The following is a 23109-nucleotide window of genomic DNA, read 5'->3' on the forward strand; positions in this document are numbered from 1 at the left end:
AGTTGAGTGAGAGAAAAAGGAAAAAGGGGGTGTCCCAGTGTCTTAGTGGTAAAGACATACACCAAATAACATCCCAGGTTCGATTCTGCCTGGGAACCTCTCTCTATGCCCATGTTTCCCGTCTGTATCTACACTTTTCAACATTCACTGGTTTTCTCCAATGAGACCATTTACTGTTTCATGTCATTTAAAACTGAATATCTTTGGACTGTTGGTCAGATAAAACAAGCAGCTTGAAGAAATGACCTTGGTCTCTGGGAACTTGAGATGTCCTGCAGCCTTAGCAGAGTGATGTAATTTCATTACTCAATGAGGAAGAAAGCCAAGCCATGTAGACTATTGGACCCCAGTCCATTTCTTTTCCTCCTCTGTTCGTCTGCATTAGCATTGTTTTGGTTACATGTGTTGCACACAGATATTACAAAAGCAGAATGTGTTCATTGTCTTATGTTCCTTCATGGATGTTTTTCTTTCTGTTTCTTTCTCTCTGCAGTCGAACAAGGACTGATTCCCTCCGCTTCACTGGCTGTATGTGCATTTCAAAGACATCTGCTCTCCACAGATCACAGTTTATTGGTGCGTTAGTAGAAAAACAATGCTTGGATTCATTACTGACCTTGTGAATACATGCATAATGCTAGATACTAGTAAATACTTGGGTAATGCTCATTCAAGATGATATATGAGCAGCGCTGACCTTCCTTTTCCTATTAGCTTTCAGATTGTATCAAAGCACGGCACAAATAGAATCTCAGGGACTGGTAAGTGCTGCCTCCTAGCTATGATCGATGCTATATGAGGAAACCGTACATCTAAATGGCCATCAGTTTTAAAGTTTTGCTTGTCTGGAAGCCAGGCCTCGCCGAGATACAAGTGAGGCCAGTCTGCACTTGGCCTCAGGAGAAGGAGGCGCCCGGCAGCTCACAGCTGATCCTCGCAGTGCTGCTGCCTTCACTGGCTATGTCTAATGACCGCTGTCTATTCTGGGATTAGCAGGCGGTGTCCTGATAGGCTATGAAGGCATCTCAATGTGTCAATGAGTGAGGAAAAACCCAAGAATAACAATAATGGGAGGCAATACCACAATGCCCACAGCTAATAAGAGCAGAGGGGAGTGAGAGTTCAGCTGAGGGGAAGAGGACTTGATGGGCTTTCTCTATTGCTGCAGGGAAGATCACAAAGCCACTGTAGTTCTTTCAAGGCTGAAAATCTCTTAAATCATCTAAATGCTGCTGTGTTTGCTGCTGCTACAGATGATTAGGAGGGATCAGTTGACTACACTCTGTTCAGGCAGAAAGAGTTTCTCTTCAGAATGAAAGTTAAAATAAAAATGACTGCAGTTCTTCCCACAGTGTAACCTTGTTTGTTTTTTTTATTTTAGTTGTACCTTAAAGCACATTTTCCAATCTGTGTGAATCATTCGCCTCAACACGTGCTGTTAACAAAAGTTTGCTGAAATCTAGAGACGGTACACTGCGCAAGTACATTCAGATTCAAAACAAGCACATTATCCCAACCCTGCTCTCACAGAACATATTGCAGTCCACAGCCTGTGAGTTTTTATAACTGTCACACAATGAGAAAATAGGCAAAATATGAATGTAATCTCTTCAAAAGGCACCTTTCTTTCATCATTGCTTCAAGGTCTTGAGGTGCAGGAAAAAAAGAGGATGGTTTCTAACAGCCAACTTCACCTGACCAAATGCAAAACTGCATTTGTTTTGAAAGTCTTCTTTTTGATAGACAATAAACATATATTTAAAATCTGATTAAATCACCCCACAGGATCATCTACGCAACATAGCTCAGGGATTAGGAAACAGGTTGCGAAAGGAAATTCAAAAAGATTCTTGGAGTGTTTTATTTTATTCTCATCTGACCAACAGATTTTAAGATCTGTCCCTGTTCAAGTGAAAACTTTGGTCTGACGGTGGCGATATAGTAGATCGAGCAGTCACCACAGTCAGTATGGTTCATACTCTGGGGTCCATGAATAAACACAGCAGATCAAGTCATAATTCAATATCATAAAAATAATAAAAATCAAAGCTCCAGTTTGTCACATTAGGACACAGATTAATTCTTTAAAAAGCACCATAATTTATTTTTTATCAACCATTTTATTCTAACAGTTATTCCACACTGGAACAAATACCTTTTAAATAGAGAATACTGAATCGATGGCTACATTAGGCAGCTTTCTACAAAGTCAGCTTGAGATGGCAGTAAAACTGAAAACATCAGAAATGTCAAAACATAAAATATTATGTAATGTGTCAATGAGCAATGTGGCTCTTGTTTCGTAGAAAGTCTCAATTTTGCACTTAAAAGTCAAATCATAACTTTCTCTGAGCACGGAAGTGAATAAGAGAAAAGTATTTACTGCAGGCATTTAAGTTTTATTTGGGATATCTAGTGTCTAATCTCAGTTGCTGGATGCGACTTACAGTACAGAGCTCTCAAACACTCGCCATAAACGGTCCTGCTGCAGGTCCTCTCTCACAGCAAAATAAATTCCTTGATAATAAACCTAAATAACAGATGTCCTCAAGAACTTTAATAAGTCTTGCTATTTTATCCACATAACATCACGTCACATTATTTTCTTTATACACAAGAAAATAGTTTGTGTGTTTGTAAAAAAAAAAGTTTGTGTTTGAAGAGTTCAAGCACTTTGGTGTCCATATGCACTTGAGATTCACTTACTGCTGTTACACTGTAACAAAGGATGAATGTCTGAAATAAAGTTACAAACAGACCTCAGCTTCTTAATGCGTAGATACAACTACAAATATTTCTCATTATAGACTTCACCACAAAGTTCACGTAAAGGTGAGAGGCTGAGATTTGGTGTGTTCAGCACTTGTCGTCAACACAAACACCATAAAATATGGCTTCAGCAACTACCTGGTTAGACCGTATCTCATCCCAGAAATCAAGTCGGACGGACGGACAATCACAAATACTCGGCATTCATCGCAGTTCAGGAAAAGCTGAGGATCATGTTGCCTAGTTGGAGGAGATGGCAGATACAGGTGCTGTGTTAACATTTACCATCTCTTTCAGCTGGCTATGCATATGAGTCGACCCATCTGCTCCCCTGTGATCTGCTCCGACTGCCTCTGATACGCTGCTGAAACCTTGTTCTCTGAAAAAAAGTGTTTGTTGGGTATGAGAATATATTTCTGTTGAGAATTAAAGGATGTTTAGTCAGCAGGATGTGATGTACAGGATGTTTAGTCAGCAGCTGAAAATTGTGCTATAAGTCTTTGAGAAACATTGCGTGCATTTTGTCAAATAGTACTGTACAAGTAGGCTTTTAAATCAAAATAAATATATTCATTATTATTATGGTCTCATTAACACCGCTTGGGCAATAATTTCCATCAGTTATGATAACTAAAAGTAACTGCTGAGATCGGGGAACATGGCAACAACGCTAAAAGAAGTCCAATAATTATACAGTCTGTACAAAAGCCAACAGTTTAACCAGATTATCTGAACCACTTTATTTGAAGGCAAAACCAAACGTGAGTGACGCGAAATGTTCAGAAAACTGTGTGCGCAAACAACTACACCGTTTACGGTGGGTCAAAGTTGAACCAAGAAATCTGTTTATAAATTGTAATGACTATTTGTAACCTTCAGTTTTGGGGATAATCGTCCCATATTTGCTTTCATTTTCTTTTCATAGATTCCAGCATTTCACTGCAATGTAATTTCCAACAATAAGTCATTATTAAAAAGGAACCCCTCTAAATATCCTTAGACTTCCACTAAAAGATTTGCCCAGACTTTAATCCTCATTCACAGTCATACTCACTTTAGAAGATGTTCCAATTCTCGCTTGATCTTCGTCACTACGGGTGGACCCTGGTAGGTCAGAGCTGTGTAAAGCTGAACCAGTGACGCACCAGCACGGATCTTATCCATAGCATCCTGCCCACTGGCCACACCACCGATTCCAATAATTGCTACTTTACCTACAGAAACATTATCATTACATTATGAAAAGTATATTTTATATCTACGTATGTGATCAGAAATGGACAGAAAATACTGGTGTGCAAATAAGTACCTTTGGTGAGGTTGTACATTTCTCTCACAGTGCTAGTGGAGAGGTCTTTGAGAGGCTGGCCACTTAACCCACCAACCTCAGACTTATGCGGATCCTGAAGCGTCTCCGGTCTGGACACCGTGGTGTTAGACACCATTAAACCATCCACGCCCAGCTGCAAACACAGGACATACACCAAAGAGAGGACAGGAAGTGAGTGACATATTCGCCTGCATCTACGGCAGCAGAACTGATGTATGTATGCGACTGTGAGTAAAGGCCATCTGACTTTCACAGACCTCTAATGTTAAATGTACTGTGACAGAAAGAAAGAGACAGAGTGCTGTTTAAATTTTGCTTTGTTGTCCTGCCTTAATGTCTCTTCCATTAAGGTTGGTCTCCTTTCTTGCTCCAATGAGCACAAAAACACCACTCTGTATTTTCTAAAAAAAAAAAAAAGAAAAAAGAAGAACAAAGAAAAACCTACTCAAGTAGTGATGAGGTTGCCAGAGCAGAGAAGAAAAGAGGAGGCAGAGGTGTTCTGCTGAGGCTGAAAATTAGCCGATTATAATAGCGAGAACCATAGTAAAAACTGTCAGCCGAGATTTCAAGCAACAAATAACACTTGTGGCTTACATAACCATGTCAACAAGCGACGTGACAGTGGCCTTAAACTGAAGACATCTGACACATGGTGATGAATGACGGAGAAACTTACAAACCATATATTTGATCACTAAACGACTACAGGTGACACTTCAGCAAGCACACGATTACTTTATTCACCATAAGATTGTTGTGCAAACTCAAATGAAACCTCTTGAGCCTAAAGATGTCACTAAAGTAACATTAGTTAAAAGTTGCTATCATTTTAATTGTAATAGCCACTTGCAGCTTTGCCTGAGGATCTATGCAAAACACCTTTTAAATCACTTAAACCAATCGCCTTTCATCAATTTTCTACTATGTCCAATCTGTTTTATTTGTTTATTATCACACTTTTTTAAAATCTTATTTTAGTATCTATTCAATGTATTTTATTAAATTTCTTCTCTGCAATGTTATTTGCCTGATTTGGTGTATATAATATATTATTGCCTTGGAAAGCACTTTGTTTTGACAGATGCTGTACAAATAAAGTTTTTAGTGATGGTTAAGTTGAATTGTTTTGTAGAGGCACATTTATCTGGCCTGTCATTCAAACAAGAAGGTGGCTGCACCCTTGCATGTGACATGGGTGAATTTGCTGTCCCTTCAGAGAAGGACCTGAATCTTCAAATCTGTTTTCCTGTATTATTAAGAAGGGATAAAAGAACAACACATCAATTTAAAAACACTATATATTCAAGATTTAATTCAACCCAAAAAGCAGAATGTAAAAACTTGAAAAATATCTTCTCTGGTATTTTTCTTGTTAGCCAGATTAACATTCTAAAAAATGAGAATTAAATATCAAAATCACTACAAAAAGACTCCACGGATAAGGGACACAATCCTATCTTTGTAAATCTGTATATACCCTTTCATTAGCTATATGTGCAAAACACAGCAGAAATGAAACATGATATTACAGAAAATTTCATAAAATCTCATGGGATAAAAAGAAATTAGATTATAATGAAATTAAATTAAGAACAAGCTAGAAAAATAAATCAAAGGCACAATTAGGAAATGTAATGCCTACAATAAATAACTTCCCACCTCAGTGACAACATCAGCAATGTCCTGTTTGTCCTGAGAAGTGAGGTCCGGAGCGATCTTCACCAGGACCGGAGGTTTGGACTCTCCCTGCAGGGCATCGCGCTCCTTCAACACCTGAGCAGATTGGATGAGAATGTGAGTATTTCAGGTGAAAGTGCAGAGAACTACTGGAAACTGAGACAGACAGACGGTGTATTGTGCTGTAAGATCTAAAGCTTTAGGAACAAGAAGGATGGGCTCACCAACGAACAGACAGAATAGTCACTTTGTTTAAAGAGAAACTTTACACCATGCACATCGGGATGGGATTTGATACCATTTAAGGAATCTGAATCCTTTCAAACCCCTTAGTGAATGTTTTTAGGTCGTTTGTTTGGTGGGCAATTAAGAAATATGTTCTGTTTTTATTTCACTCAGTATCATACCTAAACCACAGCGATTCCACTGTGCTGAAAGGGTGTAGGGCTATCATCACATATTTTATCACTGCTCTGTGACATTCATCAAGCCTGTCCTGACTCATTTTTCCCTTTGCTGTGAGGGAAAACGGCATTTGCTCCTCACTGGGGGTGGGCTGCAAAAGCAGTAGAAGCTTAAGTATAAACAACACACTGGACATAATATTAATTCTACTTTATCACTGACCAACTAAATAAATTATGAAAATTATGATTTTTCTGCATGCACTGTGTATTAGCAGATCAATTTAGGGTTTTCTAGGGAGTTCTTTCTTGTTTTCTACAGGTGGCAGAGGCTAGTTGTTGGCAAGCTTGTGATGTTCCTATAAGATGTTATTTTGAATGTGTAGAGAAATAAGGCCAGATGATGCATTTTCATTGTGTTTACATTTTTGTCACTGTTGGGTCCAAACCCAGTAATTTCACGAATATTCGGACATTCCTACCGTATGTAGGAGCTGGCGGAGCTCAGCCTTCCCCTGTAGATCCCGGAGACCTGGTGTATTGGGACTGCTGACGTTGACCACCAGGTAGTCAGCCAGCGGGCCCAGCACTCTCACCCCCTCCAAGTAATCTGCCCCTGCGTCCTGGGACACCTTGTTCTTCCCCAGGTTGATGCCCAAGGGAAGGCCAGCTATAAACACAGACACACGCACGTATGCAAACACACATACACACACACACATAGGAAGGTTCAGACAAGCACAAACACAGGCTGCATCATCAGACACATGACTCAACTGGGGCAGAGGCTGCTGAAGTGCTAAATGGGCTGTAAGCAGGTATGGATCAGACACAATAAAACGTGAGACAAGGACAGGTCAAGATCATAAAAATAGAACAGAATAGTGTATTTCACCACATAGCCAATTCATTATTTGGCTTCCCCATTACAAACTAAGTGACTTATAAATAACAAATACACACCAGAAAAAAAAACAGGACAGGTTTATATCAAGCAAATTTTTGAAAATGATAAATGAAGGGCGGAATTCTTCCCACTTAAGATGAGAAGTCTACAGAATATAAGGACAGCCTGCTAACCTTTACTTTGCTGCTGCTGTGTGTCTACCCGGGCCTTCAGCCTCTGTTGTGCTTCTGCCAAACCACAGCTGTTGAATCCATATCTGGTGAGAAGCACACACACACACACACACACACACACACACACACACACACACACACACACACACACACACACACACACACACACACACACACACACACACACACACACACACACACACACACACGTATACAATATTATAAAGTATTAAACCAGCAATTTACAAGTAACAATAATCTCACAAGTTGCTCAAACAACAAACTGAAAAAGAAGGATTTTTATCATTCTGCAGCTCCAGCTTTTACGCTATTTTGAGTGCTAACCCACTGAACTACATAAATAATGACGTGAACAATCGATAAATCTAAAAATACATTTTGCTCTTGTTATGAGCAAATTGAAACTGTGTGATTGTGTCCACTCTGGAGTTGTAAAGCAGTGGGAATCCTCTCCCATAGACTTTAATTATTCCTCATGGGACAGTTTCTCCCATCATATTTTTTTATATTATATAACATAATGAGAACTTCCAGGCGGGTTTACTCTCATGATACTGTATGAATTATTTATTGACATTTTTGATAAATGTTGTCTTTGCATTATACATGTTTGATTTGGTGTTACATATATACTAATTAAGCACATGAAACACTGTCTCAAGAGTATATTGTGGAAATACTGTACTCCTCTATAAATTCCACTATGTATAACTTTAAAAAATAGGTAGAATTAAACTGATCATGTGCACTAAATACTACAACCTTAATATAAAATATCTATAGAATATGGAATAATTTAAATCAGATTGTTCAAGATCCACTGGCAAAAGGTAAATTGTCTGTTGCAATAACTCAAAATATAAATTACCATAAAATATTAATTTCACTATGTATAATGACAGAGGGAGCAAAACAAGGAAAGAGCTGGTAACGACATATTTCCTTCATTTAGCTCCTTCAAACCTGTGTTGCAAATTAAAAGAAAAGAAAAGAAAATTAGGTAAATCCAAGGCCTCTTATCAACAGCTTGGTAAATGTGAACCCTACAGTATCCAACCTGTAGGCAGCGTCATCTCTTTGAACATAGAGAGATGTGAAAAAGAGCATTATACGGCAACATGACCCTCTCCTGCTCGTTTTCTGTCTTAAGGATTTTAACATAAACTAAGACTAATGTGGCTCCTTTACTGTTATATAAATTGAATAAACTCTTTGTGAGATATAACATGAAAGACAGGCGTTAAGCTGCGAAACAGGGTGATTATAAAGAATAGGAAAAAGAGCCATGAATTGCTACTATAAAGCGATTCAGTGGTAAATCCAGCATCTACATGATCCACCAAACAACAGTTTCATGCAAATGCCAGCTTTTATGATGCATTTACTTTGGCGACTTTAATGTAACATACGATGGAGAAAGAGGATATTGGGCATGTGCGGATATTAAACCTTAATTGTATGATTATATGAGATTAGACGTAAGACTATGTTGCAACATTCTGATATTTTGACATTATGGTATAGTTGAATCAACACGTCTCTAAAACTGTCCCAACAAAAACTGAACATTATAACCTTCATGAAGGTAGGACTTATTGTATTAGTTATGTATGTTATGCTTTATTTGCTTTAGTTTATTTGCAAGGTGAACGGTTTTTCGTTATTATTGGTGCAATTAATTAATTAATTGACATAAGACAAGAAGACATTGAGACAAGACAATACAGTAACAAGACAGTAAGACAACATAGAAACAGTGATACAATGTGGTTATAAACAGAAGCAAAGAGGCTGTAAATTGGCATGTGTGCTATTAGGATGATGTGTATCGACCATATCGCCCATCCCTAAATGTTATTGTGTACATTCAGTTGAGCATATCCCTTACATTTTGACAAAAGATTATCAAAAACTTACCTATTAATAATTGCATGATCTCTGGTGAGTCGAAACACACGTGGTTTGGGGTTCCCCTCCTGAGGTTTGGGAGTGATCGTGCCCACTTCAACAAAGCCAAAACCCACCCTGTACAACCCGTCTACGGCCTCTCCATGCTTGTCGAAGCCCGCTGCAATCCCAATAGGGTTTCTGAACTTTAAACCCAGGACGTTTACTTCCTGTAGACACATGAAAACAAAGCCTTACAGTGTCTAGGATCATTCTGATGTCAATGGGAAATGTCACTGAGCCGAAAATAAAGTCACATGCTTACCAGTGATGCAGGGTCCTGGTAGCGGTTCAGAGGAACCAGACCCAGACCAATCATCTTCACTGCCAACACATGCGCCGTCTCTGCCCCCACAATCCTCTGCAGCAGGGGCATCAGCTGGTTGGCATAGAAACGCTCATCTCCAACCACAGTGAGGTAGGAGGCAAACAGAAGGCTACCTGAGCTGATGACCTTCAGTGCATCTTTTAGCTGTTTCTGTTGACAAGAGCATGAAAGATGAATACATTCAACAGAGGACTCGGGTCAGACATTTGTTATTGTGAATAGACTGGTAATAGTTCAATAACAGCATTCATAATGTTGGCATTGGCCCAAATTCACACAATAACATGAGTTTGTATGCATACGTTTTGTTAAATAATCAGGTTCATACCTAGAGAGGATGTGTGGTAGCGTATAGAGAGAAAGAAAACACGCATGGTCATCACACGTCACATTGTGCATGCTTGAACAGCAGAAAGGCTAATAGAAAAACCAATGGATCTGAGCCATCGTTAACACAATTAATCACAACTGTGCTTTTCCTGCTATGACAAGTCAAAATGTCTGCAGTGGAAAAAGGTCTATTGGAGGGTGTTTCAAATCAAAAACTGATTTTTTTTTTTTTGTCCACTTGGGGGGAGTGGAAACATGTTGTGAACATTGTCATACTGTCACCTGTTAAGTTTATACAGCAAACTTGTTACCAAACAGTTGCATAATTACACATCCAGCAGTTACAGAGCAACATCATTAATTTGGAGTTGTGTTTCTGGTGACCTAATGCCTGCAAGTCCAATATATTCACCCTCTTTTTAAGTCTCTACTAACTCCTGAAGGAAAAATCTGGTTCTAATATTGATTAAAGCCGCTTTAAAGACTATCTGACGTTATGTTACTTGATGAGTTAACTAGAGGCAGAAGATGCTGTCAGACTCACAAACCGTATGCTCCATTAATCATTCAAATCAATCTAGGTGTGTTAATCAGGTTATATTTATACCAGTTATAAAATTAAGGTGGTATAAAGACCTTTCTGACTTCACTACATTATGGTAGATTTGTTGCACCTGCCGACTGGTATCAAAAGGACAAGTTACACCTTTACAATTCTTCCGAGTGCATGAAGTTCACTGATCTCAGCATAGCGCCACACAACTTTAAATTTACATTCACTGACTTTTTGATCATGTAAGGGCAGCAGGATCAGCTGAATAGATAACTTCTGACATATTACCACATTGGCAAATGTGTTAGATAACAGTTGCCCACTTACACATCCAGCAGACACGGAGCAACATTAGCATTCATTTGGAGTTGTGTTTCTTTCCATCCCCTACATTAAGTGGCCAGATATTCCCTCTCTTCTTAGCTCCAAGTCCTGAGGATACTATCTGGCTCTTTAGCTGCGTTAGAGCAAAAGACTTTCTTCATTCTCCTCTTTTACGCAAAATCATTCACACTTGACATCATCTTTGAGATGCGAGATAAGCTGATCAATATCAAGCAGCTGGCTGTAAACTATTCACAAGAACACATTTCAGCTCCGCTGGCTTTGCATGCCTTCACTGGTGCCAGCTGCAGTTCAGCATTCAAAGGCAAAGGAAAGGTGCGACCGATCAAGCAAATCTTTGCTGCAGTGGGGAACTCTTGGGAGCTTGATGAGCTTGCGCTCAGTGGTGCTGAAAACTTCACCTGTTCCTTGCAAGTTGATGAGACAAGAGAGAAAAGGAAATTTGTGGCTCAAGCCTTGAGCTTCGACCAGGTCACTCCATCGATTTTCAACCTTTCCACCTTGCAAGAGGGTCCTCGTGCAGCACATGAAAAGACAACTTTCAAGTATGCATTTGGAAAAGGGCTCATGAACACTACCCAGAGATCCCGTCAGACAGACGAGGATGACCTAGTTGATGAAATCCATACAAATATAGATGATGAAGAGGAAGGAAATTATGCATACAATGATGATTAACCTGTTAAAATCCATTGGACCGGCAGTTCAGAGCCTTCAAGGTCCCAAAATATTTTTCTTTTTTATATCTTATGCACATAGAATAATGATTTGTACACACAAATTATTAACTAACTGAAATTGAACTGGGCCTTAATCTAATCTACAACAATGCCTCATATTTATATATAAATCAAAGTAAGTATACCAGTTAAATAAATGTAGTAAAGTACAAAGTAAATTTCTAACCATGAAATACAGTGGAGAATAAAGTAGCATAAATTGGTAAAGGTAAAGTACAAGTACCTCAGCATTGTACTTTAAGTACAGTACTTGAGTAAATGTACATAGTTGCTTGCTACCACTGCTACACAAACTAGTTAGCTTCTGCTGAATGAAAACAGCTTAATGGGAACTGCTTTTCACTGTCCATTTTCTTCACTGTCTCAATACTATCAGCGGGCGTCTTGACATGTGATGAGAGTTGATCTTTGGAAGAGACTTTAGTGATTTAAGTTACTTCTCGCTGTGTAATAGCTGTAAACTTAGCATACTCCTAAAGACATTAACCTAAACAGGTCTTTGTGCACTTTTCTTATATAATAACCATCCCGATTTAATCAAAAGGCAAGTGAAGCTGATAGCAAAGACACCACCACTGCATGTGTTTCTGTGGTGATATTCAAACACAGCAAAGCTAACCCGGAGTGTTTCCTGGTTTAACGTTACTTTTAGGCGGAGCAGCCGAGCTAGCAAACAGGAGCACCGCACCAAGTCTCGCGGCGACGTTTCAAATGATCTGATTCTGCCAAAAACAAATTATATTAGATTGTCTCTGAAATTACCTTCAGATGTCCCGCCATGGACGTAGTTATGTCATTGCATTAAAGGGCACTGAATGCAGTCCCTCGCATGTTACACAAACACGCGTCGTGTCAGCTTCCTCCACATCCTCTCGCGATATTTCCCTCCGTGGAACGTGGAGGAGATGCAGGGATGTTGGCCATTCAATGAATTAAGTTAAGATGCTTCTCAAGAGTTAATAAGAAGGCAGTGAATACTAAGGGTGATTTAATTTGAGAGTAAGACATTTATTTTTAAGAAAGTATCTTTATAATACATTATAATAATAATAATAATAATAATAATATACAGTATGTTCTTCATGTTAACAGCATATAAGTAGTTGAAACCTGTCCCTGGTAAGTAGAAGAAGGAAGGTTCAGCTTGTGTGGCCTTTGGTGATGCCAAGTGGCTCCTTCACTTTGCATCTTGTTTGAGTGCCTGCAGTGATTTTCCTAATATATTGAGAACATATGCAGAGTTTTTCTGAAGAAAGCTCCCTAATTTCCATGCGACTGACGGAAGTGATCTTACTCAGTTGTTGTTTCTGCCACAGTACCTGCAGCACTATGTGCTTTAGCTCTGCATTATAATAACCATGGACGTGTTACTCCGAGCCGCTGTCTTTTTGTGGATTTCAATTGGATTTCTATTTTTCCCTGAAAAGTCTGAGGCCTGTCCGGGCAATGACTTCCCTGCACCGTGCGAATCTGTTTTCGGAAATGTCTGTTTTGAGTTTGTTGGGGGATCCAAAACCTGGTCCCAAGCCAGGAGCTGCTGCAAAAAGCAAGGAGGGGAACTCCTAAAGGGGATGAACACCCCAATCAAAATGTTCCTGAAGAACATCACCAGAGAGAGAGACACCAGCAACTTCACCTGGTGGCTGGGGGAAGGGGTCCAAGGGATGAACCAGGGACCCATCATGGGTGAGTAAAGTTCACACACACACACACACACTTGTGATCCTTAAAATCAAGCAGTGTCTATTTGAGACCCCCTCACAGGTTTACATGCAGAGTGGTGGACAGTTTAGCAAAAACAACTGACTTTTTCTTTTCAGGTTGTTTGATTTGATTAATCGTCAGAGGCATTGACTAAAGGTTATTCAATATTTCAAAGAGAAAAGGGCACATATTAGAAACATTATTTCTCAATACCAGAAAATGTTTGAACCCGACATTGCCGGACCAATTTGCAAATGCAAATGATCTGCAAGAGCAAATAAAACATGAGCTCAGAGATTTATCTGGTTTCCAGGGTAACTCTGAGTAAGGGGTTTCATTTTTAATCTTTTAATGAAGATACCAACACAATCAGCATTTCAATATTTTTGTGATACTTTCTCTCTATAAGTATAGGAGTATAAATGTTTGGTGGTTTTTCAACATTTCTTTCATCTAACAAAATAAGACAAACCTCTCAAATGCATCAGCGTTTAATGTTGTCTTAACACAAACAGCAGTACAAGAGCTTTGCCAGATTACAAAATATTTTCTCAAACAGCGGTTGTCCAATAAAAAAATAGCTTACAGTAGTTACCTTGTGACATAAAAACAATTAATTGAAATATTTAATTGAAAAAATTTGTCCATCAACAGAACATTAACATCACTATCTTTTGACATTTTATATACTAATCGTTTAGTCTGAAAAATAACTGACAGATTAATTTATAGTTGCAGCAGGATTTCGTCGTCACTGGGTTTAGGGTGGCGCAATTGTAGAAGAGCAATGCCGCAAAGAGTAAACTTTCCTAACGGTGTGTCCGTGTGTGTTTATGTGCACACGCACTTCTTTCCAAAACAGAAAATGTTGACGTTTCAAAGGACAACTGCACATACATGAAGCTGAATCCTCTTCAGCTCATCACAACATCTGACTGCACCCAGAGACGAGGCTTCCTCTGCACCCACAGTACGCATCAACAGCTTCCTGACCGCTGCTTTAACTCCCTCCTTTCTTCAATTTTTCTTTCCTTCCTTTCTGTCTTCCTGTTTTTAATTTCACCTTATATACAATGTGCTGTCTGTTAAAAGTCTCCCTCTTGTTTTAAAGATTTATGGTCTTCATCAAAAACAAAGGTAAGAGTCACATTTCACAATCAGTAAGAAGCCATATAAACATCCAGACTGAATTTGCATATGTTAGTTTTGTTCATGTTTTCTTTGCAGGAGACAATAGTGCCCAGTCATGCAACCAGATCCCGTAAGTTAGATTATGTGTCATCATTTCAATCAATATAGAAAGTCATAAAACTAAGTTTGTGTATCTGCCTCTCTATATTTCTGTACTTCTCAAACAAACACACAAACTTTGATTTCAGCGCTCAAACAGAAAATAGATAACATGAGGTTGTATCTAGATGACATTGACAAACTTCTCAAGGTGAGACATGCCTCATTTATTTTACATACTGTAACATACTGTTTGATCCATGAATCATGAAGCTCATTGAATAGTACAGTGACTGACCTTTTGTTAATTATACCTCAAAGTTCACAAGTGATGTTTTTCTGAGACAGACAGCCGATGATCAACTAGAGGAAATGGAAAAGACAGAAGGGGAGCCGACAAATGAAAACAGGGTGGGTACCTTCACTTTGGAAAGCCTGTGGAGGAAAGTATTCTACTATGGTAATTAACATGGCACATTCAATGCTGTCTGTTTTTCCCTTTCACAGGACAAGTTTATCAAGTATTTGTTGGAAGGCACTAAAAAACTGAAACCAGAATTTGCTTTGAAAAACAATGATACCATCAGTCTCATCATCAACTGCAGCACTGGCATTTACCTTCTCTCAACAAAAAAATGTGACATCCAGAGTAACCCAAACCCTACTGTAAGTTCAAAAGAATGTGTGACAGCTTCAAGCAATCGTTCACATTTTGTCGTCATTATGGCTTTTACAGTCAGGTGGTTTCCCCCCCCCCCTCCAGAATTTGTTTGAGGAGGTCTTTGAGATCTTTCGGCAAGTGTCTCTGCTGATTGGTGAGGCAATTACACATTCAATTATCATCAAGCACCCAAGAGGCACCATCTATCAGAGCATGTTGGTATTTTCTTTCAGAGTATCACTGACCTGATACTTCTGCAACTTTTCTTTCATTTTTAACAATATAAATAAGGGAGCGAGTATATTTAAAACTGTCACAATATATTCCACAGTCACCAACCTTCTGATCTCAACAATGCAGTGCTCGGCTCAGAGAAAGATGGGGAGTTCATTATACTCCCCTCATATCCAGCACTTGAGCCTCAGATTAAAGACCACAGCAAAATCATCGCTCAGGTCTGTGTGTGTTATCATCATGTGTATGTGTGTTTGCATCTTTGTTGTCGCCTACAATGTTTTTAACAGAGCTTTTCTCTGTCTTAGATGGCTACATTCTCAGGGAATCCCCATCCGTCTGACGACAACATCTCAGGAACTGTCTGCAGCCTTTTACTTAGTGACGGAGTCACAGACATAACACTGGAAAACCTGACAGAGATGATAGAGGTACAGCCAACATGAGAATCAGAGGGGATTGTGTCATTAGAACTGTAGTGCTATTTTTTTGATTGTAGGTGGCAAGGAAAGGGGAAGCAAAGGTGACATTGAACATTACATAGATACGCAGATAATTTAACGTTACAGTGCATCCATGGGGCCAATTTTGAAAAGGTCAGAAGTGAGATTGACATGTTACATGAACAACCAGGAAACGACCACTTTTATTAGAAAGGTTGGTCAGAGCGAGTGCACAGGGAGTGAAGCTCCTCACTGGCATCTAGTGACACCTTGTTTATCAGAGCACTCAGCACAGGACTGTGTACACCCTGCCCAAATCAACACTGACCTGTGGATTGACCACTCCACATTGGAGAAAAGGTGGTAAATATATTACTGCTCAGAAGTCCACATGGGCTTGTTTTCAAATGATGCTACACAAAGTCCAAAAGTTAAGAATACCAATTCATATAACTTACATAATCATATTTTCAAACCGTCATGTCTACAACAAAATTATATATATTACTAATAAAGTAAATGCTCTTCTAAGCTACTAGATATATCAAAGTCAAGACTCATTAAATAGTCCATCTCACCTTCTTTTGCACACTTTTGAGACAAAGTTAGCAAAAACATCCGTTTTTAAATAACCATTCCAGTTTTTGATCATCTGTACACCTGAATATTTCTTCCCTTTATTTTATTTTTTAGCTTATTCATGAAAAAGTGACACTCTTTAGTCATTATAGTATACACAATCCAAAGAAAGTGAAACTCACTTTTCCACTTATCCTCACAGTTCACACATTCTATTTTCGATAGGATATTTTTGAATCTACCAACTTTATTGGCATGGAGAAAAAGACCTCTTCTTAATTGTGCCACTAAAGACCTTTGATGTGATTCAGGGCTATATTTTTTGCTTAATTAACATACAGTGTATGTCCTTGAGTTTGATTTTAATAGTAGTAAGAACATACTTTCTCTGTTTTCTCCAGATCTATTTGCCTCATCCAAATGCTTCAGCACTATTGAATAGCACCGTTGTGTTGGAGGAAAACAGAAAAGCGCTGACCACAATCAACGTCTCAGACCCTAATATGACCATATTCTTCAGCGTGGAGCCCAGTGCCAGTGTGCAATTGGTTCTTATGTTGTCTCAGGGGTCACCTCCTAACCAATCATATTTCAGCAGCACAACCACCTTGACCCCAGCAGGTAACTGTCGCTACAAGCTATTGCTTCATAGTTTAAAGATCTACGGTAACTCTGTGTAGCAATAAGTATAATAACAACCATGGTTTGATTTATATGTATGTGCTCCCACTTCCCTCATGTATTACGAGACAGACAAAGTGTTTCATTTGATTTATTTGAATTGGTTCTTGGATTATGAAGTCATATGTCATCTGATTTTTGCAACAGGAGGCTATCGTTGGATGATAACCCCAGAGATGTTACTGCAGACTCCTGGAATCTGGTATGTTGACACCATACTCAATTCCACCTGGGAGCCAGGCCTGACACTGACGATCACTTCTTTTATGAGCAAGTGCTTGTACTGGAACATCCAGAGGCAGACATGGAGCACTGATGGTTGCCAGGTGAGTCTCCAACTGGAGAAAGTCTGATAATAAACTTGACTGTATTGCTTTGGCTCTGCATGTATAGTAATGTTCTAGTAGTTGCATATCAGGCAGTGATGTGCTGCCTTTGTCTCAGGTGGGAGAGAAAAGCATTCCAGAGCTAACACAGTGTCTGTGCAACCACCTCACTCTCTTTGGGAGCTCCTTCTTTGTGATGCCGAACAACGTGGACGTATCTCGCACAGCAGAGCTGTTTGCCACCGTGTCTGAGAACTTTGTAGTGCTGGCACTGCTGTGCACTTTCTTCGGCCTCTACCTGGTCACTCTGCTGTGGGCCTGCTATTTTGACCGCAGGGCACGCTCCCAGGTCAGTCTCTCCAGACAGCTCTCATAAAACAGGTCTTTTTGTGTTTCTTGTTCATATTAGCGTGTAGAAACAATTCAGCTATCAGAAACTCACCAGGCCACATTAGAAAAATACTTGATTATGAACTGTCATTGGATATATTATGGTTTGGAAACTAAATTCTTCATATTCAGTCCAGTGCCCAAATAAAGCAGACACACAATCATATTTATGCACCACAATGTTTTATGTTGGACTATCAGAGGAAGACGACTCTGCTGGAGGACAATCACCCAGGCGCTGGGTACAACTATCTGATCAGTGTCCAAACTGGCCATCGCAAGAATTCTGGGACTACTGCCAATGTAAGAGTCTTCTTTCATTGACAGAATTATTTATTTTATTTATTTATTTATTTTTAATATTTCTAACAGAGCATTGAAATAGCTCATAGAAGAATCATTCTACTGAGAGTACTGAGGGTATAAGATGAAACAACTAAATGTTTACTGTGATGGATGTCCTATCAAAAGTCTTTTTAAAAGGTACTGAAATGAATGAAAACCAGCCTGGAAAGGATGAAAAATGCACTGATCGGTCTAAATCTATGGCTTGCTTCAGAAAATGATTTGCAGATATGTCAAGTGTTTGTAGTAAATGGGCTATGCACAAACACGAGTGTGGTACTTTACACAATCTTGGTTCAGGACACTGATGTGTGAACCCAGTGCTGTCAAGTAAGTATGGTGTACCGTCCTATAGGTGACAGTGAAGCTGATTGGCTCAGATGGAGAGAGCGACACACACAACCTCACGGACCCTGACAAGCCTGTGTTTGAGAGAGGAGCTGTCGATATGTTCGTGCTGGCCACACCCTTCCCACTGGGCGAAGTGCGAAACCTCAGGCTGCAGCACGACAACTCTGGAGGTCGCCCATCATGGTACTAGAGGCTGAGACTGAGCATACAACATACACACTGCATACATAGCAATTAAGAAATTATGCTTTTTTTTAAACTTTCAGATATACAGAAACGCCAACCTCCCAAAGTTGTCCATGGCAGCTGTCTGAAAATGGCGTAATTGGTTTTGAAACCATTATAAATCAAGTTTAGTTGCAGCTTTATGTCATTTCTCGGTTGTACCTTGAGGTGACACACAGTTGTGTGTGTTTTTTTGTGCTTGGATTGATTCAGCTCTACACTGAACATGTGGATAATTGGTGGGTGTCAGTGTAAACCTGTAAACAGGGTTGTTAGAGGTGTGTACAGGTAGCGTTTATGGCCTCTCTGCAGGCTTCTTCACAGTGACACTTTAAAATGTCAGGCCTGCCTTCTCATTTAGCACCACCTTGTTATCACTTCTCATTAATATACCACTCTGAGCATACTATACACACGCATGAACACACACTTTAGTGGAGAACAGGTCTGAGCTATAGTATAATATAGAAATAAGCAATATACAGTACTGTTGTACTTCCAATAAGATACCAGGTTGATGCTATCTTTACTCTTATATTGCAAACATAAAATAGTAATATTAGATTTGGCGGTAGGCAAGAAATCTCTGTGTGTGTTAAGTGGTCAATGAAAACTTAGTCATGCCATTTGGTGCATCCTAGTTTGCAGAGTTGCCTAGTTGCCTAATATTATTATTTGCATTTCTCATATAAAATGACTTATATGGTAAATGTCTAATCTTTGTTGTTTTATAAAAAGGTATATAAACAAGGTGACCATTCAGGACCTCCAAAGTCGACATGTGTGGCACTTCTTTTGTGACTGCTGGCTGAGTGCTGACCGTGGAGACGGCATGACCAAGAAAACTTTCAATGCTGCAAAGAACAACGAGATTGCCAGCTTCAGGTCAGAGTTGGACGGCTTTACACTGTTGAAATAAACCAACTCAGCTTGTGAGAAAGTCATGTTTATGGACTAGTGTCATTATGGGTTTTTGTCTTTCTCTGTCAGGAATATTTTCCATAGCAGAACGTCAACCGGCTTTAGGGATGAACACATCTGGGTGTCCATTGTGGATCCTCCCTCGCGCAGTCCGTTCACTCGCGCCCAGAGGGTCTCCTGCTGCATGAGCCTGCTCCTCTGCACCATGGCCATCAATATCGCCTTCTGGAACATTCCTGTAGATGAGACCTCGCCAGTACTCTTCTCGTTGGGTGAATTACAGAGTCATTAATTGTGTTAAAGGCATCTGAAAATGATTTTCCACATTCCACTTTTAGAAAAAGATGCCTATTGTGCTTTTAAATGCTCAAATGGCTTCTAGAATATAAGGACAACAAACCCACAGTGTTATATGAAAGTTACTATATTGATCATAAATAACTTATGAATATCTAAAATGTAATATAATGAGAGGTTTTCTTTAGGTCTCAAAGTTTTGGATGAATATGCCAGCTGGAGCACAAGGTGTAATTTGAGAAACAAAATAAATAATTGGCTGCCGGTCTCCTGATTTATTGTATTATCTCTATCACCTCTGCTTGTATATGTGCTACTGAAATGTTTTGAACTACGGAGGTGTCGGCACAGCCTTGCAACAATAAACAAATAGAACATGTGTGGGAGGAGAGAGTAGAGCCACCTTTACAAACTTTTGCATAGTACTAACCTTATTTGTTGCTTCTCAGAGTTAGAGAAAGTAGCATCACTAATGCTGTTGTTATACGTGGGTGGGTGTATGTAATGTCAGCTAGACTTCACAATATGGATAAACTGGGTGGAGTTTTTGGGATGCACCTCATACAGCTGGGTTTTATCTCACAAACTCACTCATACACATTTAGCAGTGAGCAGATTGTCCACAAGAGGGTGCTGTTTGGTCAGCGCAGCTCTGCACAGCAGCAGTAAAACCTGCAGACGTACACATGTTGATGTTGCCACTTGCACTTAAAAAATATATATATCACAGCACATTATATTAATGATTGCAACACCAACAAGGTTTTTGGTTAATATACATTGCTAATTTCCTTTATTTTCTTTAGATTTTTGCCTTTGCATCCTACTTCCACTTTTTTCGAATGGACAAGTATAATCTGATCAGGCCCCCTTCCTTTCAAAAGCAACCAGGAGGAGTCCAGGAGGAAAGAGGACATACAATAGCCTACAGTCAGTTTATCACAAGCTGTATCGAAGTTGAGGAGAGTCATAAAACCGATGTGCAGAATTCTCTGTGACTGGATGATCCTGGCCGGGCCTCGTTTCAGTTGCTTCTCATCACAGTGTCCTTGTTTTGTTTTGTTTGTTTTTTTTCTCTCCAGGTTCATTGCAAATCACCTGGCAGGAGATCATGGTGGGGGTAGAGAGTGGTCTTCTCATGTTTCCAATCAACATCCTCATCATCACCATTTTCAGAAGCATCAAACCCCGCGTCATTTCAAAATCTAAAAAAGACAACTCTGAGAATAACTTGAGCTCCCCTCCAGTTACCATACCGGCTATTCTGAAGGTGTGTTTTGCATTACACAACCTCTGTGTGTGTTCAGCACTTCTTTGTGTGACTTGTTTTGTGCATTATACTCACCTCAGCACTGACCTTGTAAGCCCAGAAACACGCTCTCCCTTCAGTTTATGTTACAGTTAGAGTTACTGTCAGTGTTCTGTGTGGCTTTGACTTCTGCTGACCTTTTACTGTATAATATGTACCCTTACCTTTCTGTGCATCTGATCAAATAGTATACATGTAGCATTTGGTGTTTGTTGTGCATCTCTCCTAGGATACAGAGGAGTTGATTTCTTTGGTGAGCAGAAGTCCGAGGAACAAGATGTCAGAGATGCACCGGCTGGAGTCCACCAAAGACCTCTTCCCTGCCTTGGACCGCGTGCACGAGTTCATCCAGCTAATGCAAGGTAGTATTTTTTTTTTAAATAGCATTGATTACCTCCTGTTTGTCTAACTCTATATAAGAAAAAAAGGTTGGACTGTCTGCACTGTACAATCAAGGTAAAAAGATTAGGATTCAAATAAATTAGGATTTACATAAAAGGACAAATAACCTGAACAGACACAAAAAATACAAAAGGGTTAAGACGAGGCAAGTGGATGAATAAGACACACCAAAGTGGTAGTTGAGCTAAGCAGACAGACAACAAGGACGCATGACAGTGTCCTAATAGGGCACAGATATATCCTGATGCAAAAAAGGACAAGGCTGGAGATATTGTATTGTACTTCTTCCCCAGCCTGTCTGCTCTCAGAGAAATGTAATTACATGCTGGTCTGTATGTAATCCTGTCAAAGGGGAGAGTGAGAGTGACTCCCACTGGGTGTACTGCAGCAAGTTCCTCCTCGCTGGTCTCTGTCACCTCATGATGTGCCTGGAGAAACTGGATGGAAAGAACTTCCCGAGTCCTCACGAGTACCAGCAGGCCCTCATCATCACCAACCTGCTGGTTCGCAAGGCTGAGATGGTCTTCACCAGCCACTTGACCTACTGGTCAGCACTCCAGCCAACGCACAAAAACATCTGTATAGAGTACAAATGTCACTGGTTCTATTTAACTATTTAACTTCCCTCTCCTCTGCTCAGCCCGCCTCCCGTAAGGAAGAAGAAGTCGTCGGCGGGCTGCTGGCTGCCCTGGTGGTGTGTGTTCCTGGGCTGGTTCCTGCTACTGTCCATCAGTATAGTATCCACTTACTTCACCCTGTTGTACGGCTTCGAGTACGGCAAACAAAAGTCCATCAAGTGGGTCATGTCTCTGGGCCTCTCCCTCTTCCAAAGCATATTTATACTGCAGCCTCTCAAGGTGGGTGAAAATGAGAAAACTTAAATCTTCTATGTTTAAAATGATTTGTTTTCTGTAGAATATTACACGTTTTGTGTCATTTTTATATTTCTGTGTATCAGGTATACAATAGGTAAGATTTTATGTGGCTTGTTTTTGTTCACAGGTGATAGGCCTCGCTGTGTTTTTTGCCCTGCTGCTGAAACCTGTAGCTGTGGAGGAGACTGAAGAAATTGAGCAAGTGCTGTCAGGTAAGAAAAACATCATGCAGCCCATCTGTTACCAGGACAGGTGGTGGTGTACAGGTGTACCTACCTGTTAGTAAAATGTTGTAAGTACTGTGATCAGAAATTTCACCTTTTATGAACAATGTTTCATGCATTATGTACAGTAACAGTCTGCAGCTCTTTTCTTTGTCCTTAAAATTTCTCGTACTGCAATGTAACCAGTATGGTAGCTTTTTTTTTGTCTCTATAGTTTTCACTTATGTCTTTTATTCATCACTTTCATCATCCTTAAAGCTGATATAATCAATACTTCTATATTAACGATGGGTTAGATTGCTACTGTAGGTGTCTCTCGCAGTGACAATCCTACAGACCCGACTCTGCAGCTCCCCTCAGCTCTACAGAGCATTAGTAGTGTCTTTTG

At 39.7% G+C, this 23109-nt stretch overlaps 1 protein-coding gene across 1 annotated transcript; it reads right to left on the reverse strand.

The window, feature by feature from the left end:
* Window positions 1-1725: 1725 nt before the first annotated feature.
* On the reverse strand, window positions 1726-12387 carry dhodh (dihydroorotate dehydrogenase). The gene is made up of 9 exons (XM_070907299.1): window positions 12287-12387; window positions 9494-9706; window positions 9199-9398; window positions 7261-7343; window positions 6663-6850; window positions 5759-5872; window positions 4079-4232; window positions 3824-3983; window positions 1726-3148 (listed from the first exon to the last, which is right to left on the reverse strand). The coding sequence occupies exons 1-9, from the start codon at window positions 12302-12304 to the stop codon at window positions 3010-3012; spliced, it is 1269 nt and encodes a 422-aa protein (XP_070763400.1). The 5' UTR covers window positions 12305-12387; the 3' UTR covers window positions 1726-3009.
* Between the last annotated feature and the right edge of the window lie 10722 nt (window positions 12388-23109).

Source organism: Enoplosus armatus, chromosome 1, assembly GCF_043641665.1.
Source record: "Enoplosus armatus isolate fEnoArm2 chromosome 1, fEnoArm2.hap1, whole genome shotgun sequence".
Taxonomy (NCBI): Eukaryota; Metazoa; Chordata; class Actinopteri; order Centrarchiformes; family Enoplosidae; genus Enoplosus; species Enoplosus armatus.